This window comes from Canis lupus, chromosome 6 (genome assembly GCF_011100685.1).
Source record: "Canis lupus familiaris isolate Mischka breed German Shepherd chromosome 6, alternate assembly UU_Cfam_GSD_1.0, whole genome shotgun sequence".
NCBI lineage: Eukaryota > Metazoa > Chordata > Mammalia > Carnivora > Canidae > Canis > Canis lupus.
In genome coordinates this window covers 71,766,231-71,784,813 of record NC_049227.1, presented here as the reverse complement: position 1 = coordinate 71,784,813, position 18,583 = coordinate 71,766,231, and the positions used below count along the sequence as shown (strand labels likewise).

Sequence of the window (18,583 nt, the reverse complement as noted above, 5' to 3'; positions counted from 1 at the left end):
TAAAACTAGAGGTTTCGATATATAATGGATGAGATTCATCATCTTTATACATGATAGATAATTGCAAGTAGATTCCTGAGAAGGTATGGATGGAATCACTCAAACTCAGGAAAAATGATAAGGATACAAGTTCCAAGATGCCTGATTTTTATATAGTTAAAAAGAAGGATATGAATGAAATAATCCTTCTGCAACGTATTTGAAAAAAAAAATGTTATAGGAAGGGAACTAATCTGCATGCAAGCTGGATGTGGGAAGCCAAAGAACATGAATGTGACATTTTGATTCAGCATGGCCTGAGGAAAAGAGAAAAATCAAATGTGGTGGACAAAAGGACCCTGGTGGGGGGTGCAAGTTCTGTGCAAGTTTAGGTCATGGAGCTTGCAAGAGCTTTTAGAAAAAAAAAAAAATCTCAAGATTATCCAAAACCTTTTGCTAAAAAGGCTTCTCATTATTCATTTTCCCCCCACATGCTTTGCTTCCAGGAAAGCAGTGTAGTAGATGGCCTAGGTCTCATTCTGGTCAAGTAGTATACTGTATCCTAGTAGTATAAACAACTAAAACAGCACACTTGTGATATGACATGAGCCTGTCCTTGAAAGCCTGATGACTTCTGGGTGAAGTGGCAAAATTGAGTTTTCACATTTATGGAGATGGGACTCATACCGGGCCCCATGATGTGCCCACCAAGATACTGCTCACCTCTGAGGCTATCTCTGGACTTCTTACCAGGCCTCCTTGAAATGTGTCTTGCTTGGCTCTCAATATGAAGAAGTTTTTTTTTAAAGCAACATGTAATTAGAGATTATTTTAAAATCTTGATTAAAGAACACAAAATGGTAAGATTATAATAAAACCATTTAAGAATATAAAATTAAAGCTATCTCTGAAATCATCTTGCTTTAAAAATTTTGCTAATATCACCCTTAACTAATTCAATAATCTGAACACTTCAAAAAACATAATTTTATTACTTATTATTCTAATTCCTGTAATAGTTTAAAAGTCTTGTTATGAAAAAATTGGTCATCCTTTTTCTGTTTTTAAAACAAGTTTGAAAAATTAAGCATTGTTTTTCCTTTTAAAACCCCTTTCTTGGATGTCAAGGTAATTGCTATAACCATCCACATCCAAACCATTTTAAGTAGAAGACAAGTAGTATGACATCATAGCAAAGTAATATTTTGTTAGATTACATCATAAATTCCCCTCAATGACCTTTCCATTTACTGAAGCTATTAAGATTATAGACACATTTACTTTAGTGACATTAATAATGAGTCTATTGAACAGGTTACACTAACCCAAGATTTTCTTTAGACAAAGATTTTCTTTCATTATTACTTCTTTAAGTAAACCAGTTTTTAAAATCCACTCACTAAATGCGAGCCATGTTTGTTTCAGTTGGAAGTACATGCTTAGATCAGTCTGAATCCCGAGGTCATACACAGATAAGTGAGAATTTGGCCGTCCCTGGAGATTGTTGTATTCTTGGTAACAGTGCCATATTCCTTGAAAAGGAAAGAAAAACAGACTAATATAAAATGCCATTTCCTGAAATACAAGCTATACACTTAAACACATCTATGTGAAATTGAACAGCATGGTCATTTCTACAAAGGCAAGATTCATATTTACATAGTAAGCATTTTATATACTTTTGACTAGAAACAATTTCAATGCCCATCAACAGGGACTGACTAAATTATGGTGTATTTGTATAATAGAATACTAGCTTTTCACATAAAGAGAAAGTATACTGATATTCAGTGATCACTGAGCTATTTCGTTAAGTGAAAAAAGCTAAAAGTGACATAAAAAGTGTGCTATAATTCACATATGAATCACCTCTCTATATATTTTCTTGTACTTACATAAAGTGTCCCTGGAAGGATACAGAGAAATGTATTTTTTTTTTTTTTTTTTTACTTTCAGGGAAGGAAACTTACTGACCAAGGAAAGAATAAGTAGGAAATTTCACTGTATAAACTTTATACCTTTTGAAATTTGAACCACATAAATATACAATTAATTTTAAAAGCAGATTTTTAAGAATCATTTAAGTTGAAAAATACTTTTGAATTAAAAAAATGTTTTTGGTGAAGTAGGTCTTGATGGAATTACCTAATGCATATTCTTATTAAAGATTGTATCCAGGCAAAGTAAATATGGACTGGCTAGATTTCCCTGAGACACTGCATTTCAGACTGTAAAATGATTTTTTTTTTTAAGATTTACTTATTTGAGAGAGAGAGAGAATATGAGTAGGAAGAGGGGCAGAGGGAGAGGGAGAGAATCCCAGACTCCCTGCTGAATGAGAGGCTGATGTGGGGCTCAATCTTATGACCCCAAGATCATGACCTGAGCCAAAAATCAAAAGTCAGATGCTTAACTGAGTCACCCAGGCACCCCACAGACTGCACAATGAATCTTTAGATGATCTAGATAAAGTGGGAGTAAAAAGAAAAATAGAACTAAGGAGTTTATTTTTAGGACCAATGAGTCTGGTTTAGATCCATTGGAAATGTTTTAGTAATAATGAGAAAAACTGCTTTTTAAACTCCAATTATAAACTAATACTTTTTTTTTTTTCCTAGATAAAGATAAGGGGGTGAGGTATGTGGAGAAAGGCAAGACTAGACTAGAAGGGACATTTCTTAAAGAGATATAAGACAAGTATCTTTCAGGTCCCATTTTCCCCAATGTGTTTTTAAAAATGCTTTTGGTGGCACCTGGGTGGCTCAGTCAGTTAAGTGGCCAACTCTTGATTTTGGCTCCGTCAATCTCAGGGCATTGGATCAAGCTCTGTATTGGGCTCTGTGCTCAGCTGGGAGTTTGCTTGAGGATTCTCTCCCTCTCCCCTCCCCCTACTCACACTCTCTAAAATAAATAAATCTTTTAAAAAAAAAGTAAAATAAAAATGCTTTGGAATATTTAATACATACAGAATTATATGTAGTTCTGTAGTAACAGATGTAGGTTTTTTTCAGGTGTAGGTTTTAAAGTATATAGTCAAATGAAACCTATGGATGCATTACCTAGTTTAAGACTTTATGATCTTAATTTTGCTCTAATTAAGCAAAATAATTTTTTTTCTTTTACCTGAGATCTTCATCCTATCATCTGCCAATTTCCACCAAAGAACAATTATTCTGAATTTTTTGCTTATCATTATCTTAACAGAAAAATTTATTGAAATCTTTGAGATTCATAGCTTGTACAAGTTTTTAAATAATTTATCCTTATAGTTCTATGAATTTTGAATATATTTTCTTAGATGCATATAATTATGTATTAGAAGCCTGTATATTTAGAATTGGTATACCTTTTAAGCAAATTAAATCCCTTCTAACTCTAATAATGAATTTTATTTCAAAAACCATTTTGTCTGATTAATATAGCAACTGCAGCTTTCTTTTGGTTAATTACTTTAAATAAATTTATATATTTATACCTCTCACCAGTTTCTTCCAACATCTCCTCCACTACCTCCCATCTCTGGCAACTACTCATCTGTTCTCTGTATCTATGAGCTTAGTTTTTAATTTTAATTTTTAATTGAAAAACAGTTGACATACAATATAAGATTGGTATAACAGCAATGTGACAATTCTATACATTATAAAACACTTATTAGGGAAAGTATAGCTACCAACGGTCCTTGTATAAAGCTATTACTATTACTATTACACTATTATTGACTATATTTTCTATGCTGTACTTTGCATCCCCATGAGTATATTTTATAACTAGAAATTTGTACCTCTTAATGTCTTTAACCTATTTCATCCATCTCCCCACCCCTCTGGAAACCACCAATTTGTTCTCTAGGAGTTTGTTTCTGTGCCTGTTTTTTAGATTCTATGTATAAGTAACATCATATGGTATTTTTCATTGTCTCACTTCATTTAGCATACTATTTCTCTAGATTCATCCATGTTGTCACAAATGGCAAGATTTCATTCTTTTTAATCCATTTTTATCACTTTCTTTATCCATTCATCCATTAGATAGTTGTTTTCATATCTTGGCTATTGTAAATAATGTTGCAATGAACATGGGGGTGCATATATCTTTTTGAATTAGCTTTTTCATTTTTTTCAGGTAAATACCCAAAAGTGGACTTTTTGAATCAGATGGTAGTTCTAATTTTTTGAGGAACCTCCATACTATTTTCCATTATGACTGAGCCAATTTACATTCCTACCAAATATGCACAAGGATTCATTTTTCTCTACATCCTTGCTAACACCAATTTCTTGTCTTTTTGATAACAGGCATTCTAACAACAGGTATGAGATGCTATCCTATTACGGTTTTGGATCTGCATTTCCCTGATGATTAGTGATGTTGAGTACCTTTCGTGTAACTGTTGACCATCCAGTAGTCTTTGAGAAAATGTCTATTCAGATTTTCTGCCTATTTATAAATTGGGTTTGATTTATTTTACTTTTTTTGGGGGGGGGAGGGGGGCTACTGAGTTGTGTGAGTTCTTTGTATTAGCTCCTTATCAGACATCTGGTTTGCAAATATTTTCTTCCATCCAATATGTTCCTTTTTTTGATGGATTTCTTTGCTGCTCAGAAGCTTTGTAGATTACATACTTCCACTTATTTATTTTTGCTTTTTATTGCTTGTGATTTTAGATCATATTAAAAAAAAATCATTCCTAAGACCTGATAAAGGAGCTTACTGACTACATTTTCTTCTAGAAGTTTTATGGTTTCAGGTCTTATATTCAAGTTTTTAATCAATATTGAGTTAATTTTTGTGTAGGCTGTTAAGATAGTGGTACAGTTTCATTCTTTTGCATGTGGCTGTCCAGTTTTCCCCAACACGATTTATAGAAGAGACTGTTCTTTCCCATTGTATATCTTGGCTCCTTTGTGATAAATTAATTGAACCTAAATGAGTAGTTTTATTTGGGGGCTCTCTGTTCTTTTTGTGACAGTATCATACTGTTTTTTAATCACTATAGCTTTGTAATATAGTTTGAAATCAGGGTATATGATACCTCCCAGTTTTGTTCTCCTTTCTCAAGGTTGCTTTGGCTTTTTGGTTTTGTGGGTTTTTTTTTTTTTGTGGTTCCATACAAAATTTAGGATTATATGTTTTACTTCTTTTAAAAGGGCAATTGGAATTCTGATAGGGATTTCACTGGATCTTTAGATCACTTTGGCGAGTATGCAGATCTTAATATTTATTCTCCCAATCCATGAGCATAGAATATCTTTCCATTTATTTGTGTCTTCTCCAACCTCTTTTATTAAGGTCTTACAGATTTCAGTACCTAGGTCTTTTACCCCTTGTTTAAATTTATTCCTAGTTATATTTTATTCTTCTGATGCAATTGTAAATGGGATTAAAAATGAATAGACTGGCCAGACAGAAAATCAGTAAGGAAACATCAGCCTTAAACAACACATTAGACCAGGTGGACTTAACAGATCTATCTAGAACATTCCATCTTAAAACAGCAGAATACACATTCTTCTCAGGTGCACATGGAACATTATCAAGGATGGATACTATGTTAAGCCACAAAATAAGTCTTAATAAATTTAGGAGGACTGAAATCATTTTAAGTATCTTCTTTGACCACAATAGTATAAATTAGAAATTAATTACATCAGAAAAACTGGAAAATTCACAAATATGTGGAGATTAAACAACATGCTACTGAACAACCAATAGATCAAGGAAGAAATCAAAAGGAAATTAAAAAATACCTTGAGACATATGAAAATGGAAATATACCATTGCAGGATACAGTAAAAGCATTTCAAGAGGGAAATTCATAAGGACACAGGCTACCTCAAGAAATAAGAAAAGTCTCAAATAACCTAACTTTATATCTCATGGAACTAGAAAAAGCACAAATGAAGCCCAAAGTTAGAAGGAGGGAAATAAAGATTAGAGTAGAAATAACTGAGAGACTAAAAAAGACAATATAGAAGATCAATGAGACTAAGAGCTGGTTCTTTTAAAAGTTAACCAAATGGATAAGTGTTTAGCTAAACTCACCAAGAAAGAGAAAACTCAAAATCAGTAATGAAAGAGGAGAGTTTACAACTGATACTACAGAAACACAAACAATCATAAGAGACTACAGTTGATCCTTAAACAGGGGGTTTAGGAATACCTACCCCCAGTGCAAAACCCCATATATAAATTTTGACTCCTTAAAAACTTTACTAATATCTGACTGCTGACCAGAAGCCTTACTGATACCATAAGCAGTCAATTAACACTTAATATTAACACTTGATATTTAGTATATCTATTATATATCCTTATAATAAAGTAAGCTACAGAAAATATTAGGAAAATCATAAGGAAAATTCATTTATAGAACTGTATTTATCCAAAAACATCAGCATATAAGTGGATATATGCAGGTCAAACCCATGGTGTTCAAGGGTCAACTATACTATGAACAATTATGTGCCAACAAATTTAACTGCTTAGAAGAAATGGATAAATTCCTAGAAACATACAACTTACCAAGACCGAATCATGATAAAATAGGATATCTGAACAGGCTAATTACTAGTAAGAAGATTGAATTGGTAATCAAAAACCTCCCAACAAACAAAAGGCCAGGACCAGATAACTTCACTGGTGAATTCTACCAAAATTCAAAGAGTTAATACCATCCTTCTCAAGCTCTTCCAAAAAAGAGAAGTGGAGGGAACATTGTCATACTTCTTCTACAAGGTCAGCATTACCCTGATACCAAAAATCAGACAAGGACACCACAAGAAAATGGAACTACAGGCCAGTACCCCTGGTGAACATAGGTGTACAAATCCTCAAAATATTAGCAAACTGAATTCAACAGTACATTAAAAATATCATATATCATGATCAAGTGGGATTTATTCCAGGGATGCAAGGATGGCTCAGGATTCACAAATCAGTAGATGTGATGCACATTAATGAAAGATAAAAATCCTATGATAATCTCCACATGATTAAAAGACATGATAATCTCCATAGATGTAGGAAAAGCATTTGAGAAAATTCAGCATCTATTCCTGTGTAACAACTACAACCAAGACTGTTTACTGAACATTACATAGTAAGCAGCTTTCTAAGGACCTTATTTACATTATTTAAAAAATTATTCACAGAATCCTATTGTATAGTTGAAGAAACTACTAATTAGACTGTATACCTGCAAAGGATCACACAGTTAATATGCAATGAATCTGGGACTGTGCGTTTTCAATCTCCACATCCATGTCCGTAACCCCCACTGTTCTGTGGCTTCTCCTGTATAAATCTTAACTTGTTCTGGTCAATACGAATTGTTCCACTGATGTTCAAGGGCACCTGCCCACAAACAGCCTGGCTTTTTCTCTGCTCAGTAGGCTGCTTGCCCTAGTAAATAGACTGCTGTTAGTAGGAAATGGTTGGTTTCCCATGATATGGAGAAAATCGGTTGTCCAAGATAGTAGCAGAGGTCAGTTATACAGTATTATACTTCTCAATCTAGCTGGACATTTCCCCACCCAATGAGAGGCTTCAAGCTGACTTGCCACACCATTAATTGCTGAGCTAGTACTACCTAGGGAGTCAACAGGGAGCTGAAATTTGTTGTTTCGCCTGTACTTGCGATATGCCAGTGATCTTTCTCCCTCTTGCCACTGTCAACTTTGCACTATAGCCAATCTCAGATTTTTCTTTCTTCTTAAGACAAGTCAATGAAATCAATACGAGACTTTACTGTCTTTCCCTTCTTGATGACAATAAAAGAGTGACTGAATCACATGCCCAGGCTCTGTAGTGTAAAGGGCAGAGTTTATTTTGGGCTCCAAGCAGAAACATACACAAAAGACTTTTAAACAAAAAGCTTTCTTAGGAGTCTTTGATTAAGGGCTAGTGGTTCTTATGCTCCTCAACCAGACTGACCCACCTTTTCACATGCAGCTGCACAGAAGCGGCAGATAAGGAAACCCTGAAGAGATAGGAAACTGTCTAGAAACCTATTGAGGATAACAGGGAGGACAGTAACAATAAACCAGCACATGTTGAGTGTTTACTGTTTTTCAGATATTTTCAGATATAAGAGCTTTATATTCATTATCTCAGTTAATCCTCACAATCTTGTGAGATAGAAATACATACCATGACTGTGCTGATGTTACAGATAAGGAAACTGGGTCTTCTAATCATTAGGAAGCGTTTCCAAAGTTCCTCAGTTATATGTGATGGAGCTGGGATTAGAATTCAGTCTAACTACAGAACCTGGGGAATTCAACTGTATTCTTATATTGATATGTGTAAAACTCTTCCTTGAGTGGCAAAAATAGGAAATTGCTGTTCTTGGTGTCTTGGCTACCATGAAACGATTTTCAATCCAAATGGTATTGTAGGAGGATTTATTCTGGAATAGAGACCTCTCAAAAATTCATCTATTGGCCTTTATGCCTATTAGAACTATGACGGGAGCTGCCATAAATGCTATACTCTTCCTGGGGGGAAACTTTAGCTCCTTCTTTGGTGTTCACACTGCACCTGTACTGCTTTTGAGGGGACTGAGCTACTGGTTAGAATGCCAACCTTGATAGAAAGGAGCTCTCCATCCAAACGTTGTAATTCAGAATACTTGCCTCTAGAGGGTGATGCCTCATTATGGAGTACTGGCCAATTACTAGAATGTGTGACAGTACCTGGATTAAAATTACTAAATTGAAAGAAAAATAGATCACACTTCTGTAATTATACAGACAGAAAAGTTAAAGGAATAAAATAAGTTTTCTGAAATGTTTTTCATTAACCTAACAGGTGTTGTTTTAGTTTTTTTACTTCCTTTTTAATGACGATAAGGCATGGGACCAAAGGTCAGTAAGAACTAGAGCATTTTGATAGCATCTTTTTCAAGATGAAGATAAAAGTTACAGAAATAATATATGTAAAATTAATTTTTCTCAATTAATATTTTGGGGGTGGGAAGTAAATAATTTAAATTCACTGCAAGTTAAGTGCTTTCTGGTAATTAAAAATGCCAACTGAAAAGAAAAGGACTATTTTGATATTTAGTGATTTTTAAGAGGGGTGATACCTACCATAACCTATAATTCCAATCACACCCACCATGAAGACCCAGAAGAGGATTCCAGCTATGAACCTCAGGAGTATCACAAACATACAACTAAGAAGCATGGCGATAGTCAGGCCTCTAGAGGAAAAAGCATACAACACACACAGGGGTCAAGTGTGTTAAACATAACAAAGTTAAAAGCAAGGCAACATTTTCTATCCAAAATATTTCTCATACTATTTTATCTGGCTATAGAAACACTTATAATATTAAAAAGTACAAATAATTGTTCCTATTAAGACTTTCATATGAAAAAGTAGGATCATCAGGAACTTCAAACCTGAGTCAATATTTGTGTACCTGGGTAAACTGAAGTCCGGCAGCAACCACTGTTCAAGGAAAAACACAATTCCTCCAACCTACAGTTTTGGCCTATCTGCCACAGTTGCCATGCCACATATATATTTTTTCCCCCTTCACATGTCTCACTAAGTGATAAATTATAAAACATATTCATGATACCAAGAGAAGGAAACTTTTTATAACACAACTATGTAGAAGTAAAGGAGAAGTCTTGGGGCAGAAAAGAAAAATAATTGCCCCACACAGTTCCTGAGTCCATGATTTTGTAGTCATTATTATGGTCCAATTATCTTTAATAATTTGTGATGTCTGACATCACCAGACATCTGTTTCAGGTCCCCAGTAATCTGGGGGGCCGCTAATTATAGAGAGCCATGATACAGCTTCTGTATCTCCTGGGCCATAGGACTTTATCAAGCAAACAGCAGCGTGACTATTTTTTTGTCTTAATGTTTTCCTGGAGTTTGACTGAGATACAAATATATCTAAGTTAAATCCATTATTGGATTCCACTAGGTAATTTCATTAAACAGAACTCATTAAGATTAGAAATTTGGATGATCCTTCCGTTAAGAACGGATACCTCCAGTGCTCTTTGTAAGTTTCCAAACTTAGAAACATAGACTGCAACATTTATTGAGCGTGTTGTTTCCAAGTATTATATTTTTTAAAAAGTCTTAATAATTACTGTCGCTAGATAGATGACAGCATTGTATCAGAGTAACTTCTTGGGTCACATTCTTGCAGAGCCTATGCTCTCAACTCCGGAAACCAGTCCCTATTAAAATCACAGATATTTTAATGCTTAAGTATTCAATATGGTTGAAGGATTATTCTGTGGCAAGGTCCAAGAGGAATATTCAAAAAAAGGTCCGGGGGGTGGGGAAGGGAGAAAAAAATAAAGCTGTTTATTCTGTGTTTTAATTCTTGTATAAAAATCTAAATAAACTAAGTCATGGCATATTAGTCTTTGGCTTTATATTTATGAGATAAATGGAGAGCAGAAGAGTTGAAAATAAAGGGAGTGTTTATGCTCTAGTGGTATGAGCAGTGCCTGGGTAGAGAGGGTTTCAGTGTGTGTTGGGAGTGAGGTCAACAGGAAGATCTATTAATGCATAGTTTTTCAGATAATAGTCTAAAAGGACAAAATAGGGCAGCCTGGGTGGCTCAGCGGTTTAGCACTGTCTTTAGTCCAGGGCCTGATCCCGGAGACCCAGGATCAAGTCCCACGTCAGGCTCCCTGCATGGAGCCTGCTTCTCCCTCTGCCTGTGTCTCTGCCTCTCTCTCTGTGTCTCTATCATAAATAAATAAATCTTTTAAAAAATAAAATAAAAGGACAAAATAAAGAAGAAATATGGAAATTATCTAATGATGATGAGTCTGACAGTAGGGGAACCAGTATAACTACTGTCAAGTATAGACTGCAATCTCTGCTATGGAGAGATATCCTGAAATACTGATGCACAATGAAAATAATTATTGTGTTTAAGACAAGGCATTGAAATGAATAAAATCTCAAAAAAAAAAAAAAAACTAGTTCTACAGCTCAAAAACTAGTCACTGGAATTTTATATACAATTTTGAGCTTATTAAGTACCACATAGTTATATATATCTATCTTGTTCCCCTAGTGGTTTTATAACTGTTCCTCGAATCCACATTTTCTATGCATCTTCTATGTTCCAAGGACCACACTGGAAGTTACAAAAAGAGAGAGGAGTTAGACGTAGTTACCACGGTAAAGAACCAGGTAAATAAAATACAAAATTCTAGGTGCTATACAAATAAGTACATATGTGTGTATAGGGGTGTGTGTGTGTGTGTGTGTGTGTGTGTGTGTGTGTAGGAGGAGGAGGAACAGAGGGAAAAGCAATTATATCTGGAAGTCAAGAAAGACTTCATAAAAAAAATCAGCTTTTGTGTAATTTAACATTTTATTTATTTAAGAGAGAAGGCACGAGTAGGAGCAGGGGCAGGGTTGAGGAGCAGAGGGAAAGGGAGAAGTGGGGCTCTATCTCAGGACCCCCAGGATCATGACCTGAGCTAAAGGCAGATGCTTAACTGAGCCCCCCAGGCACCCCGAAAGCTGATTTTAAATGAGATGGAGTTGCCCAGGACATAGGAAGGGCGTGCTAGGAAGAAGAAGAGCATGTGCAAAACAGGGGTTTGACAGACCAGGGATGGGTATGCTATTTGATGTGTTTAGAATATAGGGTTAATCAAATAATATGGATGGAGATGAATCTGGGAAACTAGTTGGACCGGGTTGTAAAGGGCCGTGTAACTATCTGAAGTTTTCACTTTGCTTTCTGATCACTAGGGAACCATAGATGCTTTTAAGGCATAAGAAGGGGATATAAGAGCCAGATAGTAGCAATCGCCTTAAATATATCAAACACCTGTACCTGCTCCAGCAGTCACTGCATTTCCCCCTTACCTTTCAGGAATGCAAATTCTGTATCTAAACAATTTTAATCTCCTCCCTTCATATATTTTTTCCAACTCTTCGTAACTACGGTGACCTTTGATAACAGCAAACATTATGTGGAAAGAAGGTGTTAAAAAGTAAGAGTGATCCCTTGGAGGTCGAGGGAAGGACAAATGAGAAAACAGACCCAGAGAAATAAGACTACAACCACTGTAACATAACAATAAGAAGCAAACGTACTATAGATGTTGTCCCCGCATGACTCGAAGTGTATTTATATAAGTACTTTTACTGGGAATTTAATGAATAAAGTTCAAATTTACATTATGACTTTTGTAACACTGGATATATTTCCAAATATCTTTGCCCCATCTTCATCCTATCTGAAAAAGAAAATGGCAGGAACTTTTATTCACAAATACAAATAGGGAATTTGAAGAAAGCATTCCACAAGGGTTAAATGGGGCTGGATAAGAAACACCAATGTTTGCACTTACATGAGAATCCAATACCAAGTTGTTGCATAATCTTCAAATATTTTCATTCCAACTGCCCTTGCATCAAGGATTTTATTGACACGACTGAATTGAAAGGAAAAAAAAAATCAATTATTTTGACTACCACTAAACAGAAATGCTCTCATTATGATAAAAGGGGCTTTGCAAGCTGCTGTTCACAACATACTTTCAGGAACCCCCAGCCACAATATGGAGATGTCACTTTGATAGACTACAAAGGTGGCTATAGCTACACACACAGAGAACGTGGCTTTCAAGAATGGTGAACAGATCCCTTTTCAACATATGGGACATGTCCTCAATACTGCGGAAACCTCACTGTAGGAAAGGAATTCAAATAAGATCAGTTTTTAGCTTACAAAATCCCTGGAGTCAAGAATGAACATCATTCTTAATTCCCTTTTTTAATCCTCTGACTGCCGTGTAGCAGGAAGGCATCGTGGGATACATACAGGGGGGTGCACAAATCATTAGCGTCCAGTTTGATGAATTATCAAAGTGAATGCACTATGTAGCAACAACCTTGTTGTCCCTTGTCCTATGTTCCCCAGTTACAATTCCTCCTTTCTTCCCCCAAGGTAACCACAATCCTGACTTTTATGATAATAATTTTCTAGTTTTCTTTTCCAGTTTTACTCCTTACATATGCATCGCAGGATAATTTAGTTGTGCTTGTTTTTGGCCTTTTCTGTCAATGGACTTGTACTATTATTTTGTTATTTCTTTCACCTAGTTTTATATTTGGGAAATCCACCCATGGTGCTATTACATTTGAATAATCCGGACCTGAAGTATTTTGGACTGCTGAACTCTTTCAAGGAAGAGAGAGATATTTTTAGAATATCTTTATGTTTCACCTTTAATTCAACAACTGAGCTATACAAGGATATCGTGTTTGTTTGTGCACCCACGTAAGTGTATGCATCCAGGGAATTAATTATATTTCCTAATAACATGAAACATCATGATGTGTACACCAAGGGGAACAGTAAATTAACTTCCTTGTAGTAAGTACACAGACATTGATATGGTCCCGAAACAGTATTACGATGGTTATTCCTCCTTTCCGAAGGCTCTCTTCTTTTTACATTTAGCAGTTTTATTATTTTAGTCATTTTTTTGAATAGTGACTCAAAAAGCTTTTCTTTTACTGCGTTCATTCAACAAGTAAATTAAGGTCTTTCAATACGCTTACTGACCTCTCATATTTCTATACCAGTTGATAATGAAAGATTTAATAACCATTTTAGAAAACATCATTGCACTTTCTTATTCACTTCGGTTTCTCCTTTACTTGCTTTTCTTAATGAATACACACCAAGCTCTCCAATCCCCAGTGACATGTGTATTTCATAATTCTACATAATTCTTTCCCTATAACCCTTAACCTAATGGCAGCTTCAGTCTTGTGTATAATAACAGGACGCCTACAAACTCAAAATAAGAATGTAAACAAACATACTTTGCAGCTGTCCTGAGTTCTATAGCATTTCTTGTTCTTCCACTTCCATCTTCAAATGTGGTCTTATTTCCTACTGTCAACGTGCCATTGTTAGTAGCAAAGTCAGGGAAACATCTCTGGAGAACTGTAAACAAATAAAATTACAGTAATCGTTTTTTTCCTATTTCTTCCTATGGGATGGTCTCCCTTTCTTAAGCTTTCTGTTATTTATAACCAAATTCTTGTTAGACAACGTTTAAGCATATTGCTCAACACAGATAATCGCCCATTACTTGATGGTCAGAAGGTATTCTGATGGTTCTAAGACAGATGTAGGAAGCAAATATGATCATAATCTGAAACTATACTCCAAACTTGATTATTTTACACATGGTTACTCAACAAGTGGCCAATAAGTAAGATGCGCAGCACAGGTGTTAAAAGAGGAATACTGATAACATGTCTCACATGGTAAAGACATTTTAATAAAAAGGCTATTTTTGCACGTATGACTGAGCTTACTTTTTCTTTTTTAAAGATTTTAATTATTTGGGGGAGAGGGGGGAGAGGGGGAGGAGAGGGGGGAGAGGGGGGAGAGGGGGGAGAGGGGGGAGAGGGGGAGAGGGGGAGTAGGGGGAGAGGGGGGAGGTGGGGGAGGTGGGGGAGGGGGGGAGGTGGGGGAGGTGGGGGAGGTGGGGGGGGGGGGAGGTGGGGAGGTGGGGGGGAGGTGGGGGGGAGGGGGGGGGGGGGGGAGGTGGGTGGGGAGGTGGGGAGGTGGGGGGGGGAGGTGGGAGGGAGGTGGGGGAGTGGGGGAGGAGAGGGGGGGAGGAGAGAGGGGGAGGAGAGATGGGGGAGGAAGAGGGGGAGGAGAGCGGGGGGAGGAGAGAGGGGGGAGGAGCGAGGGGTGAAGGAGAGAGGGGGAGGAGAGAGAGGGGGAAGGAGAGGGGGTGAGGAGAGGGGGGGAGGATGAGGGGGGAGGATAGGGGGGGGAGGATGAGGGGGGAGGAGAGGGGGGGAGGAGAGGGTGGGAGGAGAGGGGGGGAGGAGAGCAGAGGGGGGGAGGAGAGAGGGGGGGAGGTCGAGAGGGGGGGAGGAGAGGGGGGGGGAGGAGAGGGGGGGGAGGAGAGAGGGGGGGGGAGGAGAGAGGGGGGGAGGAGGGGGGGGGAGGAGAGAGGGGGGAGGGGAGAGGCTGGGAGGAGAGCGGGGTGGAGGAAGAGGGGGGGGGAGGAGGGGGGGGGGAGGAGAGGGGGGGGAGGAGAGGGGGGGGAGGAGAGGGGGGGGAGGAGAGGGGGGGAGGAGAGAGGGGGGGAGGAGAGGGGGGGGAGGAGAGGGGGGGGGGAGGAGATGAGTGGGGGGAGGAGAGAGGGGGGGAGGAGAGGGGGGGGCGGAGAGAGGGGGGGAGGAGAGAGGGGGGGAGGAGGAGGAGGGGGGGGAGGATGAGGGGGGGGGAGGAGGAGGGTGGGGGAGAGGAAGGAGGAGGGGGGTGGAGGAGAGGGGGGGGAGGAGAGGGGGGGGAGGAGAGGGGGGGGGGATGAGAGGGGGGGGAGGAGAGAGGGGGGGAGGAGAGGGGGGGGAGGGAGAGAGGGGGGGGAGGAGAGGAGGGGGGGAGGATGGGGGGGGAGGAGAGGGGGGGCGGAGAGGGGCGAGAGGGGGGGAGGAGAGGGGGGGGAGGAGAGGGGGGGGAGGAGAGGGGGGGAGGAGAGCGGGGGGAGGGAGAGGGGGGGGAGGAGAGAGGGGGGGGAGGAGAGAGGGGGGGAGAGAGAGGGGGGAGGATAGAGGGGGAGGAGGAGGGGGGGAGGAGGAGAGGGGGGAGGAGAGAGGGGGGAGGAGAGAGGGGGAGGAGAGAGGGGGAGGAGAGAGGGGGAGGAGAGAGGGGGAGGAGAGAGGGGGAGGAGAGAGGGGGGAGGAGAGAGGGGGGGGGGGAGAGAGGGGGGGAGGAGAGAGGGGGGGAGGAGAGAGGGGGGGAGGAGAGAGGGGGGAGGAGAGAGGGGGGGAGGAGAGAGGGGGGGAGGAGAGAGGGGGGGAGGAGAGAGGGGGGGGAGGAGAGAGGGGGGGAGGAGAGAGGGGGGGAGGAGAGAGGGGGGGAGGAGAGAGGGGGGGAGGAGAGAGAACATAAATGAGCAGTGGGGAGGGACAAAGGGATAGGGAGAAACAGGCTCCCCACTGAGCAGGGAACCAGATATGAGGCTGGATCCCACTGAGCCTCCCAGGCACCCCAGGTTTACTTATTCTTATTAAAAAATATATCTTAGATACTCCTTGAGTGAAACATTGAAAACTGAAGATTAGTGAATAATTCCTTGAGAAATAAGAACTAGCTCAGACTTCAGGCTACTAAGACAACTGGATTTTTATTTGTGAAGTCTTAATAATTTGCCTCCCATCCAAACCATTTACATGGGTTTTTTTTGGAGGGGCTAGAAATAGAAATTCTAAGGCTATCAAAATGGCCCAGAACCTTGCAGACTAGCATCATTTCTCTGTAGAGTTACCTCACCTGTTCAATCTTCTATGCACTTATTTTGATTAAATAGAATCCTTCCCTCTTTACAAACCTGTATTACTTAAAGTATTTTAAAACCCCAATTTTAAATGAAGAGAGAACAGAAATCAGAAGTGGATCATTTTTATGTATTTTTAACAGATTTGCATGGGGTTTTGAGGAGTTTGAACCTAAAAATATTGAAGCAGTTGATATAGGGAAAGAAGGAATACATCTTTACTAAGCCTTTCCTGACTTTTCGGGCTTAAAATGACCTCTAGTCTATCTACCTCCATCTTCGGTAGCACTTAAAATATATGGCTGAGTCCTTCAGTAGCTTCCTCATCTTTCTCTGGTTCTTCCCTGGCAAATTCGACATAGTTGTCTCTACCAGCTGCTTCTATTCCCTCTCCAATCACAATCCGCCCCCACCACTCCAAAAAATTTGTCCTCCCAGTGATCCCAGTGATTTCCAAGTGGCCAAAACCTCCAAAGTTCTTTTAGTCATCATCTTGCTTGAAGCCATTTCCTAGCACAGTGCTTGGTACGTAGTAGAACTCAGTAAATATTTGCTGTTGCATTAACCATTCTGAGTCTTTGACATGTTAGTCAACCCCTGCCTTTTGAAACTCCCTTCCTTTGGCTTACATGCCCAGATTCTCTCCTGCCCTCCCTTCAGCTTTTCTGTGCATTCCTGCCCCTTGCCACTCCTTAAATAGGACTGTTTCAGCCTACAGAGGCCTCCAGAGACCTTGAAATGGGCAATTCCATCCAATCAGTTAGTTTCAATTGCTAAATATGCTCATTATATATTTGGAAAGTAGAGAAAATAAGGAAGATACAAAATAATACATAGTTCTACCATCTACAATGAACTCTATTAACATTTTAGATCAATTCCCTTCTAGTCTTTCTTCTAAAAGAAGTTTTTGAGACTCCTAACCATAAAATAAATGCACAGTTTTCCCTTGTTTCTTTTAATGTTGCTTATTTTTCCTTTCATAAACTCCTGAATAAGTAAATTTTATTAGCTGCATACTATTCCATTAAGTAGTATACTCAATCACCTACTGGGGGAATGAACACAAATTGACCGTGATGTTTACCTCAATGTCTGTGTGCCTTATTCAGTCTTGTATCTCCAGTGTACATTTTATATTGTGTAATTTAACCAAACTGTACTTGTAAGGGCAGGAATGTCTTATACTCTTCCACCTATTATACCTTCAGTGATTAAAGATTAATTTCTATCATTTTGTAACATTGTTTCTTGACTACTGACCCTTGTTGCCCAGGGCTTCCCAGCAAAACATAGTTGCTTACAAGACCTACATCTTTACTCAAGGTCCTCAATGACCCAAAAGAAAAGTGATAGGGGCGCATAAGAGGTTGTATTTGATGGAAAACTTGTACAAGTGGAAAATTTGTAAGAATGGAAATTTTTTTTAAAAGTTAGACAAAGTTTATATAAACTTTAAAATTTATAAATCTTAAAAATATAAAATATTGATTCATTTAGGAGACACATAAATATTTCAAATTTCAAATTCTAGGACAAGTCTATGTCTCACTTCACTCCCCAAGCAACTTCTGAACAAACTCTTTGACTCAGTTCAGGGGTGAGTGTGCAAGATTATAAGACTATGTCTGTGTGTGTTTACATGTGCTCATAGAGCACTAGATAATCTATTCGGGCTTTAAAAATCCTTTTTAAATTTATTTTTATTTTTAAAGATTTTATTTATTTATTCATGAGACACACAGAGAGGCACAGACACAGGCAGAGGAAGAAGCAGGCTCCTCACAGGGAACCTGATGCAGGATTTGATCCCGAGACAGGTATCACACCCTGAGCAGAAAGCAGATGCTCAACCACTGAGTCACCCAGGCAGCCTTAAAATCAGATTTTGATCTTTTCTGTGTATGTTGATGCAGCAAAACCCCAAAACTAACAGAGCTCCAGTGGAAATATCTCTGGCTGGAGTCAGGAGAATGGGCTATAGCTTTGGCTTCTTCTTAATTAACTCTGGGACATTGGGCCAGTCACACAACTATTCTAGGCTTCGGTATTTGTCAATAGTGAAATAAGGGGACTGAATTAAATAACTTCTTATAATTACAGATTCTAAGATAAGTAATAACCACTTACATGGTTTGCTTGGAAAAATCGCTGTTGGACAATCATCATCCAGTAAAAGTTGTGCAAGAGCCTAAAATGAAAGGAAGAGTATAACATTGAAAAGACTACACAATGACAACGTTTACTCTCAGTATAAAAATTGTCCTTTAAAAATTTAACTCCAT

General features: G+C 38.7%; 1 protein-coding gene across 8 annotated transcripts in view; it reads right to left on the bottom strand.

Annotated features, from left to right (window-relative positions):
- The window catches only part of SLC44A5 (solute carrier family 44 member 5), a 340,012-nt gene that overhangs the window by 38,584 nt on the left and 282,845 nt on the right, over positions 1–18,583 (bottom strand). For all 8 annotated transcript variants that reach the window (XR_005361388.1, XM_038541647.1, XM_038541649.1 and 5 more), the window contains 5 exons: positions 18,429–18,489; positions 13,819–13,942; positions 12,336–12,419; positions 9,072–9,184; positions 1,380–1,511 (listed from right to left, as the gene is read on the bottom strand). Coding sequence is in view for 7 of the 8 variants with exons in the window: in XM_038541647.1 (XP_038397575.1) it covers positions 1,380–1,511; positions 9,072–9,184; positions 12,336–12,419; positions 13,819–13,942; positions 18,429–18,489 (514 nt within the window). In the remaining variant the exon portion in view is untranslated. The remainder of the gene's footprint in view (positions 1–1,379; positions 1,512–9,071; positions 9,185–12,335; positions 12,420–13,818; positions 13,943–18,428; positions 18,490–18,583) is intronic.